The sequence below is a fragment of the Giraffa tippelskirchi genome, chromosome 9, assembly GCF_054371585.1.
Source record: "Giraffa tippelskirchi isolate mGirTip1 chromosome 9, T2T-mGirTip1v1.2.pri, whole genome shotgun sequence".
Taxonomy (NCBI): Eukaryota; Metazoa; Chordata; class Mammalia; order Artiodactyla; family Giraffidae; genus Giraffa; species Giraffa tippelskirchi.
The window spans coordinates 46,205,838-46,225,121 of record NC_137283.1 but is presented as its reverse complement, the minus strand read 5'-3'; the positions used below and the strand labels follow the sequence as shown (position 1 = coordinate 46,225,121).

At 46.8% G+C, this 19,284-nt stretch overlaps 1 protein-coding gene across 5 annotated transcripts in view; it reads right to left on the bottom strand.

Moving 5' to 3' along the window:
* The window catches only part of STIMATE (STIM activating enhancer), a 52,317-nt gene extending 33,069 nt beyond the window's left edge, over positions 1-19,248 (bottom strand). For all 5 annotated transcript variants that reach the window (XR_014064041.1, XR_014064042.1, XR_014064043.1 and 2 more), the window contains exon 1: positions 18,954-19,248. Coding sequence is in view for 2 of the 5 variants with exons in the window: in XM_081525055.1 (XP_081381181.1) it covers positions 18,954-19,113 (160 nt within the window). In the remaining 3 variants the exon portion in view is untranslated. The remainder of the gene's footprint in view (positions 1-18,953) is intronic.
* Positions 19,249-19,284: the final 36 nt, after the last annotated feature.

The following is a 19,284-nucleotide window of genomic DNA, read 5'->3' as shown; positions in this document are numbered from 1 at the left end:
CCCCAGAAGATGGTGAAGGACAGAGAAGCCTGGGGGAAAAAAGCAGTCACCATAATAGTAATGTGTCATGTGAGCTTATTTTTATTTTAAAATGATATACACATATAGAAATTTGAAGGCGCACAATAAACTGTTACCATGGGTAGCTCTCTAGAGGACAGAATGATAGGGAACTTCTGTTTTTTATGCTACGAATTTCCATACTATTTTCTCTAGTTGTTTACAAAGAACATGTATTACTTTGTGATAAGAAAATAAAAAAAAGGTCTAAAAACAATTAACTGAGAAAAAAGCTTCTGTTACCAATAACAATAATTAAAAAAAACAAGAATACAATTTTGCATATTAGGTAATTTATCTTGAGAGTCCCTTGGAATGCAAGGAGATCCAACTAGTCCATCCTAAAGGAGATCAGTCCTGGGTGTTCATTGGAAGGACTGATGTTGAAGCTGAAACTCCAATATTTTGGCCACCTGACGCGAAGAGCTGACACATTTGAAAAGACCATGATGCTGGGAAAGATTGAGGGCAGGAGGAGAAGGGGACGACAGAAGATGATATGGTTGGATGGCATCACCGACTCAATGGACATAGGTCTGGGCAGACTCCGGGAGTTGGTGATGGACAGGGAGGCCTGGCGTGCTGCGGTTCATGGGGTCGCAAAGAGTCGGACACGACTGAGCGACTGAACTGAATTGAACTGAGCCTTCCTCAAACCTAACTCTTTCAGAAAATTTCCTTCTGACAGAAAAGCTTCCAGCTGGCAGGACTCACTAGAGATGGGAAATATGTCATTTCAGTCCATTTAGTCCACTTCAACCAGGGGCAAGTTCACTACTGCACTATTTATCATCCCTGGTGGATGATATGTGTCACTGTGCTCCTGTGAGCCAGGCCAGGGCTCCCCTCACACCTGATGCTTACAGGCATAAGTTAAAATAAAATGTTTATCGTATATGTTTACATTTTATAGGATTTCCCAGATTCCCTGCCTTTTAAAAATTAACCAACGAATAGCAATCCTGATCTTGCTGGAAAAGAGGCTTTTGACTGCATTAAAAGGACTGCACCTCACGGCTAATCAAACAGAAAACGGTGTGGCCCCAGAGTCCGAGTTTCTCAGAGGGAACATCTGCAGCCCGGGTCCAGTCCCACCAGGGAAGATGACCGTTGGCCCATGATTGTAGCACAGAAAGTCGTCTCACCACTGCCTCTGACAGTTGGAGGAGACACCCGCTTGCCCCACTGCTCGGGGATGAGCTGCAGACTACAGAGTGGGTTTTCATCCTTGTAATCCAAGGCTGCAAAATGATTCCAGCTGCTTAGGGTGGTCCAAACTTGGCAGAGAACAGAGCATATAATGGGTATATAGGGACGCTGTGTTCACATTTTGAGCCTGGAAGGAGAGGGTACAGGTACAGCTATACATCCACTCACGGAGAGTTAAACATAGAAGCTGAGGACCTGGCTCATTCAACTTCAAGACTCTCACTAGGAGGAAAACCCCAGTGTACTGTTTCATTCATAAAGATGACTCCACTTGCCCTCTGGCCTTCTGCAGGTCATATACGCTCAGTGCCATTCCCCCCACCTCCCTCATCCAGCAGCCCCTGTGAACAGTTTGGAAGCTATGTGAGGGCAACTGGCCCAGGACAGGTTCACACCCAAAAGGGTCTCCAACCAAACGCCATCTCATCTTCAAAGAAAAACAGCCTCATCTCCTAAACCCAACATGCGAGGCTTATTCACGTGAGTTCCTACAAGTGTTTCTGGGAAAGCCTCATCAGGAATGGCATCATCATGGTCGTTGTTAGAATACTGAAAAAAAAGTGAAGTCGCTCAGTCATGTCCGACTCTTTGCGACCCTATGGACTGTAGCCTATCAGGCTCCTCCATCCATGGAATTTTCCAGGCAAGAATATTGGAGTGGGTTGCCATTTCCTTCTTCAGGGGATCTTTCCAACCCCAGGATCGAATCCGGGTCTCCCACATTGCAGGCAGATGCTTTACCATCTGAGCCACCAGGGACTGAAGGCTCGGGCTCTGCCAACTGAACCACTTCTCACATCTACCCTGGAAGGACAGTATTATCCCATGTTTTAGATAAAGAAACTGAATCTCAGTGCAGTTAAGGAACTTGCTGAAGTCTCACAGGCACAGAATCTTCACTTTTTCAACAACACATGTTGTGTAACCAACAAGAGTCTGAGCAGAACAGAAGCAACAGAGTTCATTTTCTTAGTCCCAAAGTCTGGGAATCAGGTGTCAGAGCAGCAGAGAGCAGCTGAGGAAGCCTTAACTTTACAATAATAACCTGCATCCAAGGAGCCTTGGGACCATAAATAGAGAATTCATCCGTCCCCTATGAACTAACATATCTGTAAGTCCTCCCTGGCTGGCAGCACAAATCCCATCTAGAGTAGTCTGACAGATGCTTCAGGCACCTTGGGTTCCTCTCACAGCTATCTTCACCTCTTCCCCACTTCGGAACAACAGGTGGCCTGGGTAAACGGATGGCATGATAAATGAGAAGTGTGTATGCCAGTGAAGGGGGAGAGACAACATCGGTATCCAAAACCCTCAGGACAGGGAGCCCCAGGCCACCCTAGGAAAGGCAGGTGTGGATCAAAGTTGTTGTTGTTTAGTTATTCAGTCGTGTCTGACTCATTGCCCATGGACTGCAGCACACCAGGCTTCTCTTTCACTAGCTCCTGGTGTTTGCTCAAACTTATGTTCATTGAGTTGGTGATGCCATCCAACCATCTCATCCTCTGTTTCTCTGTTCTCCTCCTGCCTTCAATCTTTCCCAGCATCAGGGTCTTTTCCAATGAGTCAGCTCTTCCCCTGAGATGGCCAAAGTATTGGAGCTTCAGCTTCAGCATCAGCATCAGTCCTTCCAATGAATATTTAGGATTGATTTCCTTCAGGATTGACTGGTTTGATCTCCTTGCTGTCCAAGGGACTCTCACCAGTCTTCTCCAGCACCACAATAGGATAGCATCAGTTCTTCAGCATTCATCTTCCTTATGATCCAGCTCTTGCATCCATATACGACTGCTGGAAAAACCATAGCTTTGACTACACAGACCTTTGTTGGCAAAGTGATGTCTCTGATCTTTATGCTGCCTTTGCTTAATATGCTGTCTAGGTTTGTCATAGCTTTCCTTCCAAGGAACAAGCATCTTTTAATTTTGAGCCTGCAGTCATGGTCTGCAGTGATTTTGGAACCCAAGAAAATAAAATCTGTCACTGCTTCCACTTTTTCCCATCTATTTGCCATGAAGTGATGGGTCTGGGTGCCATGATCTTAGTTTTCGAATGCTGAGTTTTAAGCCAGCTTTTTCACTCTTCTCTTTCACCCTCATCTGGAGGCTCTTCAGTTCCTCTTTGCTTTCTGCCATTAGAGTAGTATCATCTGCATATCTGAGGTTGTTGATATTTCTCCTGGCAATCTTGCATCATCCAGCCCAGCATTTCGCATGATATGCTCTGCATATAAGTTAAATAAACAGGGTGACAATATACAGCCTTGACGTCCTCCTTTCCCAATTTGCAACCCATCTGTTGTTCCATGTTCGGTTCTAGCTGTTGCTTCTTGACCTGAATACAGGTTTCTTAGGAGACAGGTAAAGTGGTCTGGTATTCCCATCTCTTTCAGAATTTTCCACATTTTGTTGTGATCCACACAGTCAAAGGCTTTAGCGTAGTCAATGAAGCAGAAGTAGATGTTTTTCCGTATTTCCCTTGCTTTCTCTATGATCCAACGAATGTTGGCAATTTGATCTCTGGTTCCTCTGCCTTTTCTAAGCCCCATCTGGAAGTTCTTGGTTCCTGTACTACAGAAGCCTAACTTGAAGGATTTTGAGCACAGCCTTACTAGCATGCAAAATGAGCACAAATGTATGGTAGTCTGTACATTCTTTGGCATCTCTAGAGGTCTAGAATGAACATAAACCAACCCCAGAGAATCAACATGCCTTGATCATACGATTTCTAACTTGAAATAGGCCTGTGAACGCCAGCTCCTGATCAGAAAGGCCAGGCAGAGTTTACGAGACCTCAGGAAAAATGGAAGTACAGTACAGGGCCCAGTTTGGGCCTGACTACCTGACCTCTAACTCAGCCCAACAATAGTGCTGGGAACATGGTTCCTCTAGGCTTGCTCCTCAACTAAGCTACCAGCAGGAGACTGAGCTAGGTGTCTCACCACACCTGACCCTGTGCAAGAAGAGCTAGAGGTTGACCTCTGATGTGCATATGTAAGCACGGAACCCACTCACTTGCTGAGGAAATGACCAAACAATGTGACTCAAGAATCAGGAAAGTGCCAACTGTGTCCAAGTACCTTCTTGGGGCAAGGGAAGAGCAGGTGGCTTGGGAGAGACTGAGTGCTCAGGGCAGTGAGCAAAAATTCTATACAGACTCTATGGAACAAACAACCTAGAACTCGAGCACTTCCTCTCACTTAGCATTGAGATAACAGCTGCTTTTTAAAAGAGGGAGAAAAAGAAAGATCCATCAACTGCCTCTTTACAAAAAAAGGAGCTGAGAAGTCTGAAAACATGTAGAAAGTCACCTGCACGGGATAAGCAGGCTCCATTTAAAAGATTAGCCCCTATTTGACGCCCACGCATAACTCAAAGGCTCATTATATAGCAAATTACTCTGAAATTCATCCTATATCAACAATCTGTGTGGAATGCAGAAGCTCCAATTTCCTACCAGTTAAAATACAAGTAACAAGCAAACAGGCTAGCTTGCTAAAGGTGAGGCAAACATAAGAATATGAGTAGATCTCGTTGTACAGATACTACATTCTTTACAAACTGAAGGTATGTGGCAACCCTGTGTCGAACAAGTCTATCGGTGCCATTTTTCCAAGATTTGCTCACTTCATGTTTCTGCGTCACATTTTGGTAATTCTCTTGATATTTCATATTTTAAAATTATTATTATATTTATTACAGTGACTTGTGATCAGTGCCCTTTGATTTCATTGTTGTACCTGTTTTGGGGCACTGCAAGCAGCGCCCATATAAGATGGCAAACTAAATCCCTAAATACAGTATGTTCTGACGACTCCACCAACTAGCCATTCTCCTACCTCTCTCCCTATCCCAAGGTCACAATGACTTTCTCTTATGTTTTCTCCTAGAAGTGCTATAGTTTTCACTTCTACAATACATCTATATCTGTGATGTATTTCTACTTAATTTTTGTATACGGTATCAAGGCTTGTTTTTAAGCCATGTACCCTTTCTCTAGGGCTAGACAGGGCATGATTTTTTTGACGTCTCCACTGAATGCTCCCAGTGTTCAACAACGTCTCTCACTCTGGAAAGAAAAACCTCCTCCTGTCTTAAATAGTCCGGCTCATAGTTTCCCAGCAGTTCCTTGCTCTGCCTTTGAAGTTTTACCTGCGCACACAGAGATTAACATTTATCAGTAGAAAAGGACTTATGGAGACCTCTGAACAAATGTCTTGAGCTTTTCCTCTATGTAGCTCTTTTTCTCCATATTGTCCCTGAAAATTCCAGCTGCTCTGGCTTCCTCAACTTTGTCTTCTCAACTCAGCAAGGCTGCTGGGCTCTGTTTGGGTTGTTCCTCACTACTCTGAGACCTGGAAACTGCCTCCAAGAGAAAGCTGAGGGGGAGAACCAGAAGGCTCACTTCATTATTTTCTTTCCCTCATGGTTCCAATTTATGCAAACAGTTGTTTCATAGTATTTTGGTCTGTTTTCTGTTTGCTTACCAAAAAATATGACGAGTTCTATACTGGTGGTCCCCTCACTGGCAAAAGCCTCTTCATCCACTTTTGCACAGCTCAAGCGTTAAATTTATCCAAATAGGAAAGATTCCTCTGGCTTCAATGATATGCCCTCCTGGATTCCAATCTCAAGATGAAAAGCCTTTGGCTTTTTCCTGGTCCATCTATCACGCCTAGAAAAATAACTGCAATGATGCTCTCAGTGAAAAACCAAGCCAATGAGAGACAATGAGAACCAAATGGTGTTGAAGAACTCCACACACAGAAGACATGGGAAGCCCAGAGGCTGGAGGAGCAGTGCCCCTGTGCCACGAACTGCATGTGAACACTGCACACTCACAGTGGGAAGCCCCATCGGTGGAATAAGACCCACCAGGTCTGAATTCCAGTATCCCACCTAGTGACTGCCTTATCCTTAGATAATTCACTAGTTTCTCCAGGTATAAACTAGGGTATACATGAGTACCCACCTCATGTGGTTAATGTGAGAAGAAAATGAATAAGGCATGTACTAGGGCTTGGCACATAATGAACAACCTATAAATGTGACTCAGTATTGCCACCAGACCTCTAACTGGCCAAAGCACCTTCAGAGCTTGTGGCTCTTATCTCCCACCCAGGGGAGGTTTTACAAGAAAGACTGAAAACAGACCCTATATTTAGATGGTCTCAAAGTATCTCACCACGATTTACTTAATTTACAAGGGGAAAATGTTACCTTCACAGTGGAGAGATCTGGAGGTACCACCTCACCCAAGGTGTCAGGTGTTGGCTTATTCCAATGCTGGGATAAACCAGCATCAGGTGCCAGAAGGTCTGATACACTGAGGAAGTCACAGCAATCCTTGGGGAATATTCCCTCCAAAAAACACATAACCTGGATGTAATCATGAGAAAACATCAGACAAACCTAATCTAGGCCATTCTATAAAGTCACTGGCCTGTACTCCTCAAAAGTACCAAGGCTAAGAAGTTAAAGAAAGGCTAAGGAACGATTCCAGACTAAAGAGATGTGACAACTGAATCCAAAGTATGACTCTGGACCAGGGAAAAATAGCTATAAAGACAGTATTCAGGCAATTTATAAAATCTGAATATGGACTGTGAATTGGTAATAGCATACTAATGTTACATTTCTCCAGTACTGACAAATTGTACCACAATTCTAAAAGAGAACATCTGTGTTTTTCTTAGAAAATGTATTCTGAACCATGTGGTGATTAGAGAAGGAAAAAATCTCAGTCTCCCCACCTCCTAGCTCTCTCTCTGACCAGTTCCCAGTAGAGAACAAGTTTCCACCTTGGCCTTGAGCACCCAGCCAGGGCACCAGCACCTGCTTGGCAGCCAAGTCATTCCAGCTCAGCTAGTGCCACTCAGAGACCTAACATGTACAGTACAGACTTATGTCCTGCAACTTCAAAGGAGAGCAGTATGGGTTAAGGTCAGGGAGCACCTACTAGAAGATGCAGAGAATGTGACAAGGTGGGAGGAAGGAGAAAAGCATTTAGGGGAAAGAGGACTGTGGGTAAGGGGAGGAGGCAGGAACGGGTCTGACAGGAGTGGGGTCTGAGAGAAGAGCAGCAGATGGCATCTTGCTGCAGCCCAGTGATTGGTATCACGGCTGTGCTCCTTGGCCTGGACTACAGTGCTGACAGTGGTGGCTGGAATGTCTGCAGCACAGAAAGAGCTCAGAAAACAAAGATGGGGAAAACAGGTCCAGGAGCCTGGCTGTCCTTTAAGATGTTACCTTAGTCCCAGGGAAAGAAGGACCCACTGTGTGACACCACTGGCAGCCATGGCCAGTGGGAGGAAGAATTCAGGAGTTCCTGGTATGGTTCAATGGTTCTCCTGCTTTGACAGGGTCAGACAGTGGCCCCTGGCCCCAGCTCTCCTCACCCTCACACCTCACATCACCACAGATCAAAATTCAGCCTGAGCCATGTCCATGCTGGCCGGGCCTGAGAAGCTCCACTGCTGGGAGAACAAGAGCACCATAAAACAGCTGCACGCAGGACACTGTTCCATCCGCAGCAGTGGCCCTTGAACTCAGGCAGGTCCTTAGTAAGACTACAGTGTTTGTTGGACATTTCCTCGGAGAGTCTGACCTATTTGGCGTATTAGTAAATTATTTACCTAAACACACGGTGAGAAAAACAAATCAGTATGTAATCTGCTAAGCCAACTGAGGGACAATTGAACATTCCTGTTTACTCTAATTTCAGGTAACAGAATTGGAAATTTTTTTTTGCTAGTAACTGATAAGATGTCTCACAGAGAATTTGGGGACAAAATTATAAAAGCAGGTCTCTGGCCAGAAAAAAATACATCCATTTACATCTCCCTTCACTATGTCTTCAGGACTCCAACACCCGCCCTCATCACCAGCCAGAGGTGCAGCAGAGCTGGAAATAGCAGATCTGCGGTCTTCAAGCCTGCTACCTAGAAACCACAGAAGCAAAGGCACGGCATGCAGGAGCAGCACATTGGTGCCGTGAGGCATTCAGGGAGCAATGAGTGAGTCCACTCCATGCGTGACCCGATGGAACCACTTACAAATACTTTAGGCCCAAACTTGCCAGACAGAAAACTTGTGCTCATGCTCTGAGCCCGCCTGGACCAAGACGCTCCCAGTGCGTGCAGGGTTGGCAAGAGGTGCGTGTATGCTGCCAAGGTTCATCTCTTCCTACAGGACTGCAGCCTGGCTTGTGTCATTTAATCCAGGTGTTGTGACCACCTCATCTCTCTATGTCATTTTCATGTTATTAAGTGAACAAGTCTTCTAAGAAAACAGAAAAGCCTATGAAGAACACTGATGAGCTAAGAGCTTGGATAAGTCCATGGAGAAGAATATAAGCTGGGACTGGGAGGTGGGGGGTAAAGCATTTTGAGAAAGGTGAACATGTACAAAATGCATGTGTCCCAACTTACTGGGCATACAACTTGGTCCGTGAGAGAGAAAAATAGAGAAAAGGCATGAGAGTTCTTGACACCTATCACTTGTTGTTAATAGCAAAAGCCACAAACGCTCAACATCAAGTCTTTAAAAGCAATTTTAGAGCCAAGAAAATGCTAGTTGAGCAACCCAGCCAGCTGAGCGATCCTTCCTCCATCCTTCCTCCGCCGAGGCCCTAAGTGACACCACACCCTGGGGGAGGCTGAGCCTTGCCAGCTCCTGCCTCTTCCACCAGAAAAGCAGCTTGAGTGGAACCCGACTACGGTGCAAGACACTCTTTAGAATGAAGAGGATGCTCTAAATCAAAGGAAACACAGGGGAGGCCATGTTGCATCGACGGGGCTACAGTAACTGGTGAGAAGCCTTTTCCTCATAGGCAAGCAGGTGATTTCAGGGGCTGGCAATCTCACTGCACTAGTGCAGGAGTTCCAGCATGTACTGAGGACTGGAATTCTCAAAGGAGAGGTTTGTTAGCAAAGCCTAATGTTACCACAGCCTGGGGCCCCACTCAGAGGGGCTAGAAGTTCCCAGGATTGGCCTACCCTCTGGGTCTCTGAGATCACACCTGACAGTTGTCCACAACTGAGCCTGAACCAAAAATCCAAGGGTGAAGCGTCTCCACTGTGTCTATCTGTGTGGAGTGCAGTGGACAGTCTACAGAAGCCAGTTACCAATAAGGAACTGTTTCCCTTATCAGGTAAAAGCAGTGTCTCCAGAGCCACGCAGCCTGCCTCTACTACTCACAGGCTGTGTGACCTTGGGCAGGTTACTTAACCTCCCAGTGACTCAGTTTCCTTACCTATGAGATGGAGACAATATTAGCACCCACCTCTCAAGATGACTGTGAGGACTAACTGGGTTAATTCACGATGCCTGGCATCAAGCAGGCCCAGCAGGTCTGCCCACATCATCATAACACCTATCTCAGGAGGCACTGCCAATAGGACAGGGGGTTGGGAAAAGGTCACTGGATCCTGTTTCTTCTCCTACAGCCCCAAAGACACAAAGAACAGACCTTCCCTGGGGGGACCCCATGAGATCTAAAAGGAATGTGATGAAACTGTTTTAAAGGTTCTCAAAGAAACAATCCAAAAGGAGCCTGAGGTGAATGCAGAACCTGACTTGGCACCCAATGATTTAATTCACCACCCTTTTTAAGTGTAAGCTGTACAAAATAGGCCTGAAAATGAAAAAAGGCAGCTCTCTGGAACCCCTCCAAACACACTGCCTCTTTTTCTGGGAGTCTCTGCCCCCACTATCTCCAGCCCCCAGAACCGATGGTCACGCCCGTGATCTCCTATCTGGACGTTGTTCTCACCATTCCCTCTGTGTCCAGAGCCCCTCACATCTCCTTCATCTCCAGTGTTGGGACCAAGCAGGTCTTCCTCAGGGACACTTCCCAAGGTCTCCTGGCAGAAGCCCTCATCCCTCCTCTCAAGTCTGTTCAAACGCCAACAGCCCTCTTCACGCTGCACTGGGATGACCTACCAGGGCTCCCGCAGGCCACTCCAGCTGTGAGCCCCTCAGGGACAGGAGACTCAGGTCTCAGCTCTTCTTTGTCAAGGCAGCACCCAATACCACGCCTGGTATCCAGATCTTTACTTAACAGATCCATTCTACTAGGGCCCACAGAGAGTCTGCTGAGTAATCCACAAACTGAACAAGTGCAGTTCTTAACAGGGGCAGTTTTGCCCCCCACGGGACAATGGCAATATCTGGAGATATTTTTGGGCTGTCACAACGGGGTGGCGGTGGGGGAGCTACTGGCATCCAGTGGATTGAGGCTGGAGATGCTGTTAAACATCCTACAGTGCAGAGGACAGCCCCCTCAAACCAAGAATTACCTGGCACAAGATGTCAATGGTATCAAGGTGAAAAACCCTGGGTTAGATGGATAACTTCTGAGCAGTGACATGAACTAAAACAGGTGTACAGACCACTTCTACATACACACGAAGAAAAGGATAACTCTTAAGGGTCATCCCCAACTCTTATGATTATTAACTATTCTCCTTATAGTCATACAGCACCAGGGAAACAAATTCTGTGAAAACTTGAGGTTACCTGAAATCACCAACGTCCCTGGAAATCCCTCCTCACCAGTCACAGAATGGACTCATGTACACCTTCCCTGGGGCCCCAGGAGGCTATGCCTCAGACACTAGACCCTGGTCCCAGGGTGGGCTCGCCATCCCAGCACAGCCAGGGAAACCCTTCACAAAGCCCTAGGCCAGAAAAGCAAACCTAAGATGCAACTCAAACATACATGAAAGAACTGGTAGGTCATTTCAAATTTACGTGCTTAATGTTATCAACAGCTACAAAACAGTTTGAAGCTCCACATAATACTCTGGATATTAAGAAGAATTATTAAGAAAGAAACCTGGAATTATCCCAACAGGAAAGAAGAATGAGGTGAAGTAGACAGGGAAAGAGCACACCTGTGGAAAGAGGGCAGGGAAAGTGGCTGAGAACTACTGGGGCCTGAGGGACCTGGCTCACACCTCAGCTCTGCACCTACGGACAGAGGCCCAGTGCTACACACTTCACCTGCTCACTGTCCTTGGTTGTGAAGGGAAAACAACTGAGGTTCCTGTGCAGCACGTCAAGAGCTGAGCACAAAAGCCAGCACACTAGGGACTCAGCAGAAAGCCAGCTGCAGGAATGCAGGCTCCAGTGGCCAGTTCCACCACCTGCTACCACGAGACCTGGGGTGATAAAGTCAGGGACTCTGGCTTTGTCACCTGTATATGGGCTGCCCCAGTTCACCCACTGCCCACTCACGGCCCATGTGAGACTCTGCAGGCAAAAACTCAAGAAAAGAAGGAAGGAGATTATTACTTACACCAAAGCTACCCCATCTGGATACACGCTAACTTGGAATGAGCAATCACTGTGCTGGCTGGGTTACAATTTTTTACTACTGGTTCGTTCAGGTTTTACTACTAAAAGTTCGTTCAGGTTTCCTGAATGTGCATACAGGAAAACCTGAAGAAACTTTTTGGCTAACCTGATTTCACACCGTTTAAAAGAGGGCTAAAAGTAAAGATGTTGAGTAAACAAGACAGAAAGGAAAATCTTTAACCTGATTCACAAAACAAGTTACTTCAGCACTTGTGAAATGTTCTTAACTGAACTCTGAATGAGAACACGGTAATAACAATGAGGATTATGACACCCCCTCCCACTACGAAGGGCCCAATAGTGCCTGACACTGATCCAGCTTCCTTACACACACTCTTTCTAATCCCCACAGTCTCAGAAAAATCATCCATCCATCTTGCTGGGGAAGAAACCAAAGCTTCGAGATATATGTGGGCTGCTCAAGGGCTGTGAAAGTGAGTCACTCAGTCATGTCCAACTCTTTGCGACCCAGGCCAGAATACTGGAGTGGGTAGCCTTTCCTTTCTCTGGGGATCTTCCCAACCCAGGGATCGAACCCAGGTCTCCTGCATTGCAGGTGGATTCTTTACCAACTGAGCTGTCAAGGAAGCCCATAAAGACAGACTAAAAGAGGAGAATCCTTCAGAGAGGAGAATCCAGGGATCAAACCCAGGTCTCCCGCACTGCAGGAGACCCCAGTTTGATTCCTGGGTTGAGTAAATCCGCTGGAGAAGGGATAGGCTACCCACTCCAGTATTCTTAGGCTTCCCTGTGGCTCAGCTGGTAAAAAATCCACCTGCAATTCGGGAGATCTGGGTTCAATCCCTGGGTTGGGAAGACCCCCTGGAGAAGGGAAAGGCTACCCACTCCAGTACTCTGGCCTGGAGAATTCCATGGACTGTACAGTCCATGGGGTTGCAAAGAGTCGGACATGACTGAGCCACTTACACTTTTTCACTTCAAAGGCAGTATGTGGCAGAGGCAGGCATGAAAGCCAGGTCAGATGGATTCCAGAGCCAGAGATCCTGCTATTTTTAACCATTTGTAAAATTTCTTCAACAGGAGACTTCATGGAAGTACTGAACTAATTGCAAAGGATTTTAAACAGCTCATTAAAGCAGCAGAGGCTTGACAGGCCCCTATAGGGCAACACGAAAAACAGAGGTATTTAAAAGGCTAAAAAGATGCATTTCATTACAACTTAGATTATCCCCTAATTCATACAACTCCCTTTGGCCCTGATTTTACTCCAAATTGGTGAAGTTTCATTATAAATAAAGGAATAGGGCTTCCCTGGTGGCTCAATGGTAAAGAATCTGCCTGTCAAGGCAGGGGAAACAGGCTGGATCCCAGGTCTGGGAAGATCATACATACCTCGGAGCAATGGAGCAACTAAGCTGGTGGGCCACAACTACTGAGCCTGTGCTCTAGAGTCCGGGACCGAAACTATTGAGCTCATGTGTCACAACGACTGAAACCCGTGCTCCCTAGAGCCCAAGCTCTGCAACAAGAGAAGCCATGCCAATGAGAAGCCTAAGCACCACAACTAGAGAGTAACCCCTGCTTCCTGCAACTAGAGAAAAGCCCACCCAGCAACGCAGACCCAGCAGGGCCAAAAATAAATAAATAAATAAATTTTTAAAAGGAGTAGATCATCATTATTGATAAATGCTACCAGATGAGTCAGCATTTATAAAACCAAAAACTTTCTAAATATAATGACCCCCCCCTCAAAAGAACCCTCATCTTCCTCCACGCTAATGTTGGCCACACTTCTTTCCCCCTTGGATACAATACCAGCCTGTGACAGAATGCTCTTCCTGTGCCTTGGCTGGCACTCCAGGTGTGTGTGTGGGGGGGAACAAAGAGCGACATTATTGACAGCGTGTTGGGTGACAGGCCCAGAGGTGGCACCTTCACACATGAGCTTCAGCTCCATTCCAGCCATCACTGAATTTTATTATTTTACCAGAAGTGAAGTGACCGGGGAACAGGATATTCACAAGATCTCTAAGCGTTACCACCACAGAGATAATATACTAACTGCAAAGGGGACAATGTACCCTACAAGGGAGGGAGCTAGAAACACGCCCTCTACGCCCAGTAACTGACCTTATCACTAACCATGGGACTGCCTGACGTCATGTGTTGCCTGGTGCCATGTAACATGAGCACACAGCACTGCTCACAGTGTTCTTGCTGTAAAGAAAAGTCATTGCAATCTAAAGACTCCATCACACCAAACTCAGGAAACACAGGGGTCCAGGAAACCGCCCAAACACCTCAACGCAGTAACACCCAGACAACTCCAGAAGATGGGGCGCCATACACAACAACTGGCCAGGACTCTTCCAAAGGCAATGTCAGTAAACAACAACAGAAAACTCTGTGTGTGTGTGTGTGAGTGCGTGTGCGCGCGCGTGTGCATGTAGGGGAGATTCTTTCAGCGTAAAAGTGACTTAAAATCATAACCAGGGACTTCACTGGTGGTCAAGTGGTTAAGAATCCACCTTGCTATGCAATCCCTGGTAAGGGAACTAAGATTCTTCATGCCTTGGAGCAACTAAGCCGGCAGCCAAATACATGAATATTAAAAAAAAAACCCTAAAAACATAACCAGATGCAGTGTGTGGACCTTGATCAGATCAGAGTTTTTGCAAAATTCCAGCTATAAGAGACCTGCGACAATGGGGGAATTTTTGTGTGTTTGTGTGAATACAGACTGGATATTAGATGATCTTACAGGGTTATAAATCTTCATAGGTGTGATCATGAAACTGTGGTTATGAAGGCAACTGTCCTTATTTTCAGGAGACTCAACTGAAGTTTTTAGGGATAAAATGTGATGCTGGCTGCAAGTTATCTGTAAATGTATCACCTCCTTCTCCCCAAAAAGGTATAAAGAGATAAAGTAAATGTGGCAAAAAGTGAGCAATTTCTAAATCTAGGTGGAGGGCAGATATGCATTCATTTTATTATTGTCTTTTCTGTATATTTGACATTTTTTAAGATAAATATTGGAAAGGGGTGGGGAGGGGTGATCCTAGGAAAGGCTGTCCCCACATGCATATATCTGTACAGAACACTCAGCGGGGCCAGCTCACTGCTTGACGAAACAGCAGGGACTCTTATGTGAGATCAAGATTTCAAAGCTGGGTAGACTAGACTGTGATGTTACTTTGGACCTCAGGAAAAAAGCTATCATTTCTCAACGCCAGCAGTGTCCTCATAAAACACTGACATCTTCTCCTAACTGTCTAGTGCCCAAATCTGTCACACGAAAATAGGCAGGTAGGTTTATCCAAACCCTACAAATGCTTTTGTTAAAAGGGCAATTCTGTCTACACTTTAGCCAGGATTCTGATGGTGCATGGTGAAGGAGGCTTAAGTGTGCTTTGCATTTACAGAACCTGAAAGTAAATAACCCTAGTGCCAACATACACATTGTTCAATAACGACCTTCGGCTGATGGCTGGGCCACTCGCTTGGGCTGGAACATACAGGGCAGCCCCAGAACTGCTCACCTCTGCTCTGCTGTGATTTAATTAAATCACAGACCATAGATAAAGTCACCAAAACAAGAGGAACTGCTTGGCAGGTAGAGTATGGCAAAGGTCCCTCGTTTAAAGCAATTCCTTCTACTTCTACACCCAATGCCTTTCAGAAACACTTCAGAAAACCTAGAGGGGGAAGGCCCTTTAGAAGCTTGTCTCTGAGTTTGTTGGGCTTTCCTTGCACACAGAAGGTACCTTAGCTGAAGCCACTGGAAAGCTCACCACCTGAACAAGGGGATGCCGACACTGGCACACGCCTGTGGATGGTGGGTTGTATGTTTATGTAGCTTAAAGAATCAACTATACGTATCAACTATCACATCAACTCCCAACTGCCTGGCCTGAGACGTCTGAAAAGCCCTACACAGTGAGCCAAGGATCAGGATGAGAAATCCCCATGAGAATCAAAATCCTCTCCTGAGATATAAGAGGGTGTTTTTTCTGGTAAAAAACACAGCAAGTTGTAAATGGAGAAAAAAACTGATTTTGGGGATAGGAAAAGAAACACAGAACAGTGGTCTGAGGGTTCACTGAAATCAGGATGTGAAGGGATTGAAACTGTTACAGCAAGGCAACTAGAGACTGAAAAAGAGAGAAAAAGTAGCAAACATATACAGTTCAAGGTTTGTTGCAAGACTTATAAAGGCCAGGCAACAATACTGTATATAGGTTGTCTAGCAGAGAAATGGGAGAAGGCAATGGCAACCCACTCCAGTACTCTTGCCTGGCAAATCCCATGGATGGAGGAGCCTGGTAGCCTGCAGTCCATGGGTCGCAAAGAGTTGGACACGACTGAGCGACTTCACTTTCACTTTTCACTTTCATGCATTGGAGAAGGAAATGGCAACCCACTCCAGTGTTCTTGTCTGGAGAATCCCAGGGACGGTGGAGCCTGGTGGGCTGCCGTCTATGGGGGTCTCACAGAGTCGGACACGACTGAAGCGACTTAGCAGCAGCAGCAGCAGAGAAATGGGTCTATCCTATGGAACAAAGCTGGTCCAACAGGAAAACAGAATAGCACCAGCCCTCAAAACTGGGAAGTTGTCAGAAGTGTCTCAGGTCACCACACAGGAGGAAAGCACCAGAAGGAAAATGACTGGAACTCCAAAGAGGACAGGGCTGTTAGTTTTGACTGCTGAGGAGAGATGACTGGTATTAAAAATATGCTTGGGGACTTCCTGGGTGGTCCAGTAGCTGGAACTCCACCCTTCCACTGCAGAGGGCACAGGTTTCATCCCTGTTCAGGTAACTAGGATCCCACATGCTGAATGGTGCCCCCCCTCCCTCCAAAAGAGAGAGATGAATATGCTTGAAGAAACTAATAATGAAATTGATAAAGAATGAAGTGCCCTCATCTCAACAAACCCAGACAGACCTCCCTCAAAGGGTTACAAAATGACCAGTCTTGTTGTAGGAGCCTGGCACTCCTGACAGCAGCTGTGCCAGATTGAGGAACAGGTCCTGTGACCAGAAAGACAGCCAAACCCAAGCAGGAGAACCTCCTTGAGACCATCTTTCCCCTTCCTCTTCTCCAGCAAAGTTCATTTCAAAATGTAAAGCAGCTTCTAAATGACTTCTCCTCTTCCCAGCTCTGCAAAATGGAAAAGCCCTACAGTCCTATTTCAATAGAACCAACAAGTTTAAGAGAGGAGAAAAGTACTTCCCTGGACTGGTCCTGGCCAGTGGGACTCTCCTTGGCCTGCTGTCTATTTCTAGGTGCGGGGAAAAAGGCTCTCGATTCATGTCCATGCCTGTGTCTGGAGCAGTCACAGCTCGAGCCTTTCCAACTCTTCTCCCCATCACCCCTACTCATCATTGTCCCAAGACCTACTACCCACTGCCACAAAGTTCCTCCATGTCTGGCTTACACTGAGCAAAAAAACACCCTACTTCTAGTCCTGCCTTTGCATTTGGAATATACCAACCACAGTGAGATCTGCAACTTGTGCTCACACTGAAGATTAAGTACAGAAGTGTTTGTGTCCCTGAAGACTCACAAGGCCAGCACTGTCACTCTGAACTTTCAACCTGGCACACTTCTCAGCTTTGAGCAACTCTGCCCTGTCATAATCACATTTCCCTCTTTGAATCACAAGTATCAAACGCCAGGGAATAAGCAGGGCCAAAAGCATCAATCAAACTCATGAAAACAGCCAAAGCTATGCTAAGAAATCTTAGGTTAGGGAACAAACCTAAGCCTGGAGTTCCTTTAGATAGAAAAGAAGTCCAGCTGGAGGAGAGAGATGTGGGGAGAGAAGCGCAGACCCACACACAAAGTCTCGAACACACACACATACAGTTCATGCACTCAGGTCTGCAGCTGATTTTGGCTAAGTCGTCACGTATGATTACTGTGGGAACAAGTGGGTATTTGTTCAGCAGGGAAAACATAGCAAGGCAACTAGAGACTGAAAAGGAGAGAAAACGTAGCAAACATACATAGTCCAGGACTTGCTGCTAGACTTATGAAGGTCAGGCAATCAGAAAAAAAGCAGTGTCCAAGAACAGCCTCTTCAGGGCTACTTAAAGCCTGGAAGAATTCACCCAAATAAGGAAGGCCTGCATCATAAACAGGCAAAGCTGCAACTCCAGCAACTGGACTGTAAAAGACACACACGGCTGTAGGCTGCTTCCCAGATGCCAAGGAACATAGTTTCTGCAGGAACTTTCGATTCTGCCCATGTGAGTACAGTGGGCAAGTTTTGAGAAATCATTTTGGAATTAATACCTGTGTAAAAAATATTTATAACCCTTCCCTTCCCTGAAATGCAATCACAGGGGAACCAGGCCTCCTATCACTTTAATAAAAGGAAGGATGTGCACTAAGGAAACATAAGCTGTTACCAGTGGTACACATGACAACAAGTTAGTACTTCTGGTTTTCCAGAGGGCCTATCTGGGCCTTTCTTACCCATCATGAAACTCTCCAGGAAGGGCCCCTGATGATTTAGCACAGAAATTCTAAGGCCTCCTCAGATCCTCTGAGTCTGCTTCTCTATTAAGTTTCTAAAGTTGCCCAAGTCTCACAGAAAGAAAGAATACTTGAAATATAAACAAAAGTGGGCTGGGAAAGGGAACAGCCAGGGGAGACTTGAGATGCAACTTGATTAGGAAAGCTTGGGACAGAGATGAAAGAGGTGAGCCCGTTCAAAGGAGAGAAAAAAGGAGATGCGGGGAAGAAGGCAGTCTGGGTGGGTCCTGCTCCAACCAAAACAGAAAATTAGGCTGAGGGAGAAGGGGAGATGAGGTAGGCAGTACTGGGAACGGCACGCACAACCTAACAAGTCCGGTATTGCAAGGTGACAGGGTAGGATTCACATGCAAACGGGGGACAGTAAACCCTGACGTAAAGGTGAAGAATAAACAAAAAACTCAGTATCAGACTGGGGGATACGGATTCAAAGTATGAAGAGGAGGCTAAGAAGAGACTTTAAGAGAGGGCTGAAAGGACTATGCCACCTGCGGGTCATGGCCGTAGGCTGTCAAGTGAGGTAGCTTTAATTCGCGGTGATACGGCTGCAGGGGGACATCTCAGAAGAGAGGCGTGCGTGGTGTGCAGAGAGGAGCAGCGGTGACCCCTGACTAGAGGCTGACGCGATAAGGTGAGGAACTCAGGACCCTGGGTCTGGGGCTAGAGCTCCCCGTTGTCTGGGAATGCCCAGCCTGGGCTCGCCAAGTAAGGAACCTTCGTCAAAGGGCCCAAGGCCTGAACTCCTCAGACAGGAGGGTCCCTGAGGACGGTGGGCCAGAAGCTTGAGGCGCAAGGCCTCAGGAGGGGCGGGGGTCCCGGACTCACGCATCAACGTGCTGAAGGCCACGACGCCGAGCAGCCCCTGCAGGAAGATGCCGAAACTGTGCATGAGCGCGCCGCTCTCGCAGCGGCCCGCTCCGGACGCGACTGTGGAGGGCGGCCCTCCTGGCAGTGAGTGGCTCGAGTTCCCGGCAGTGCCCTGCATAGCGGGCCTGGCGAGGGGCGCTCGGCGCCGCCGCCCGCCCGCCCGCCGGGCCTCTCAACCCGCTGGGGCCGCGCCACCGAGCCCAGAGCCCGAAGTCCGAGCCGGGAGCCGGTACCTCAGCCCCGCGGCCGACTCAGCGCCGCGCGTAACGCGACGTCTGAGACCGCAGCT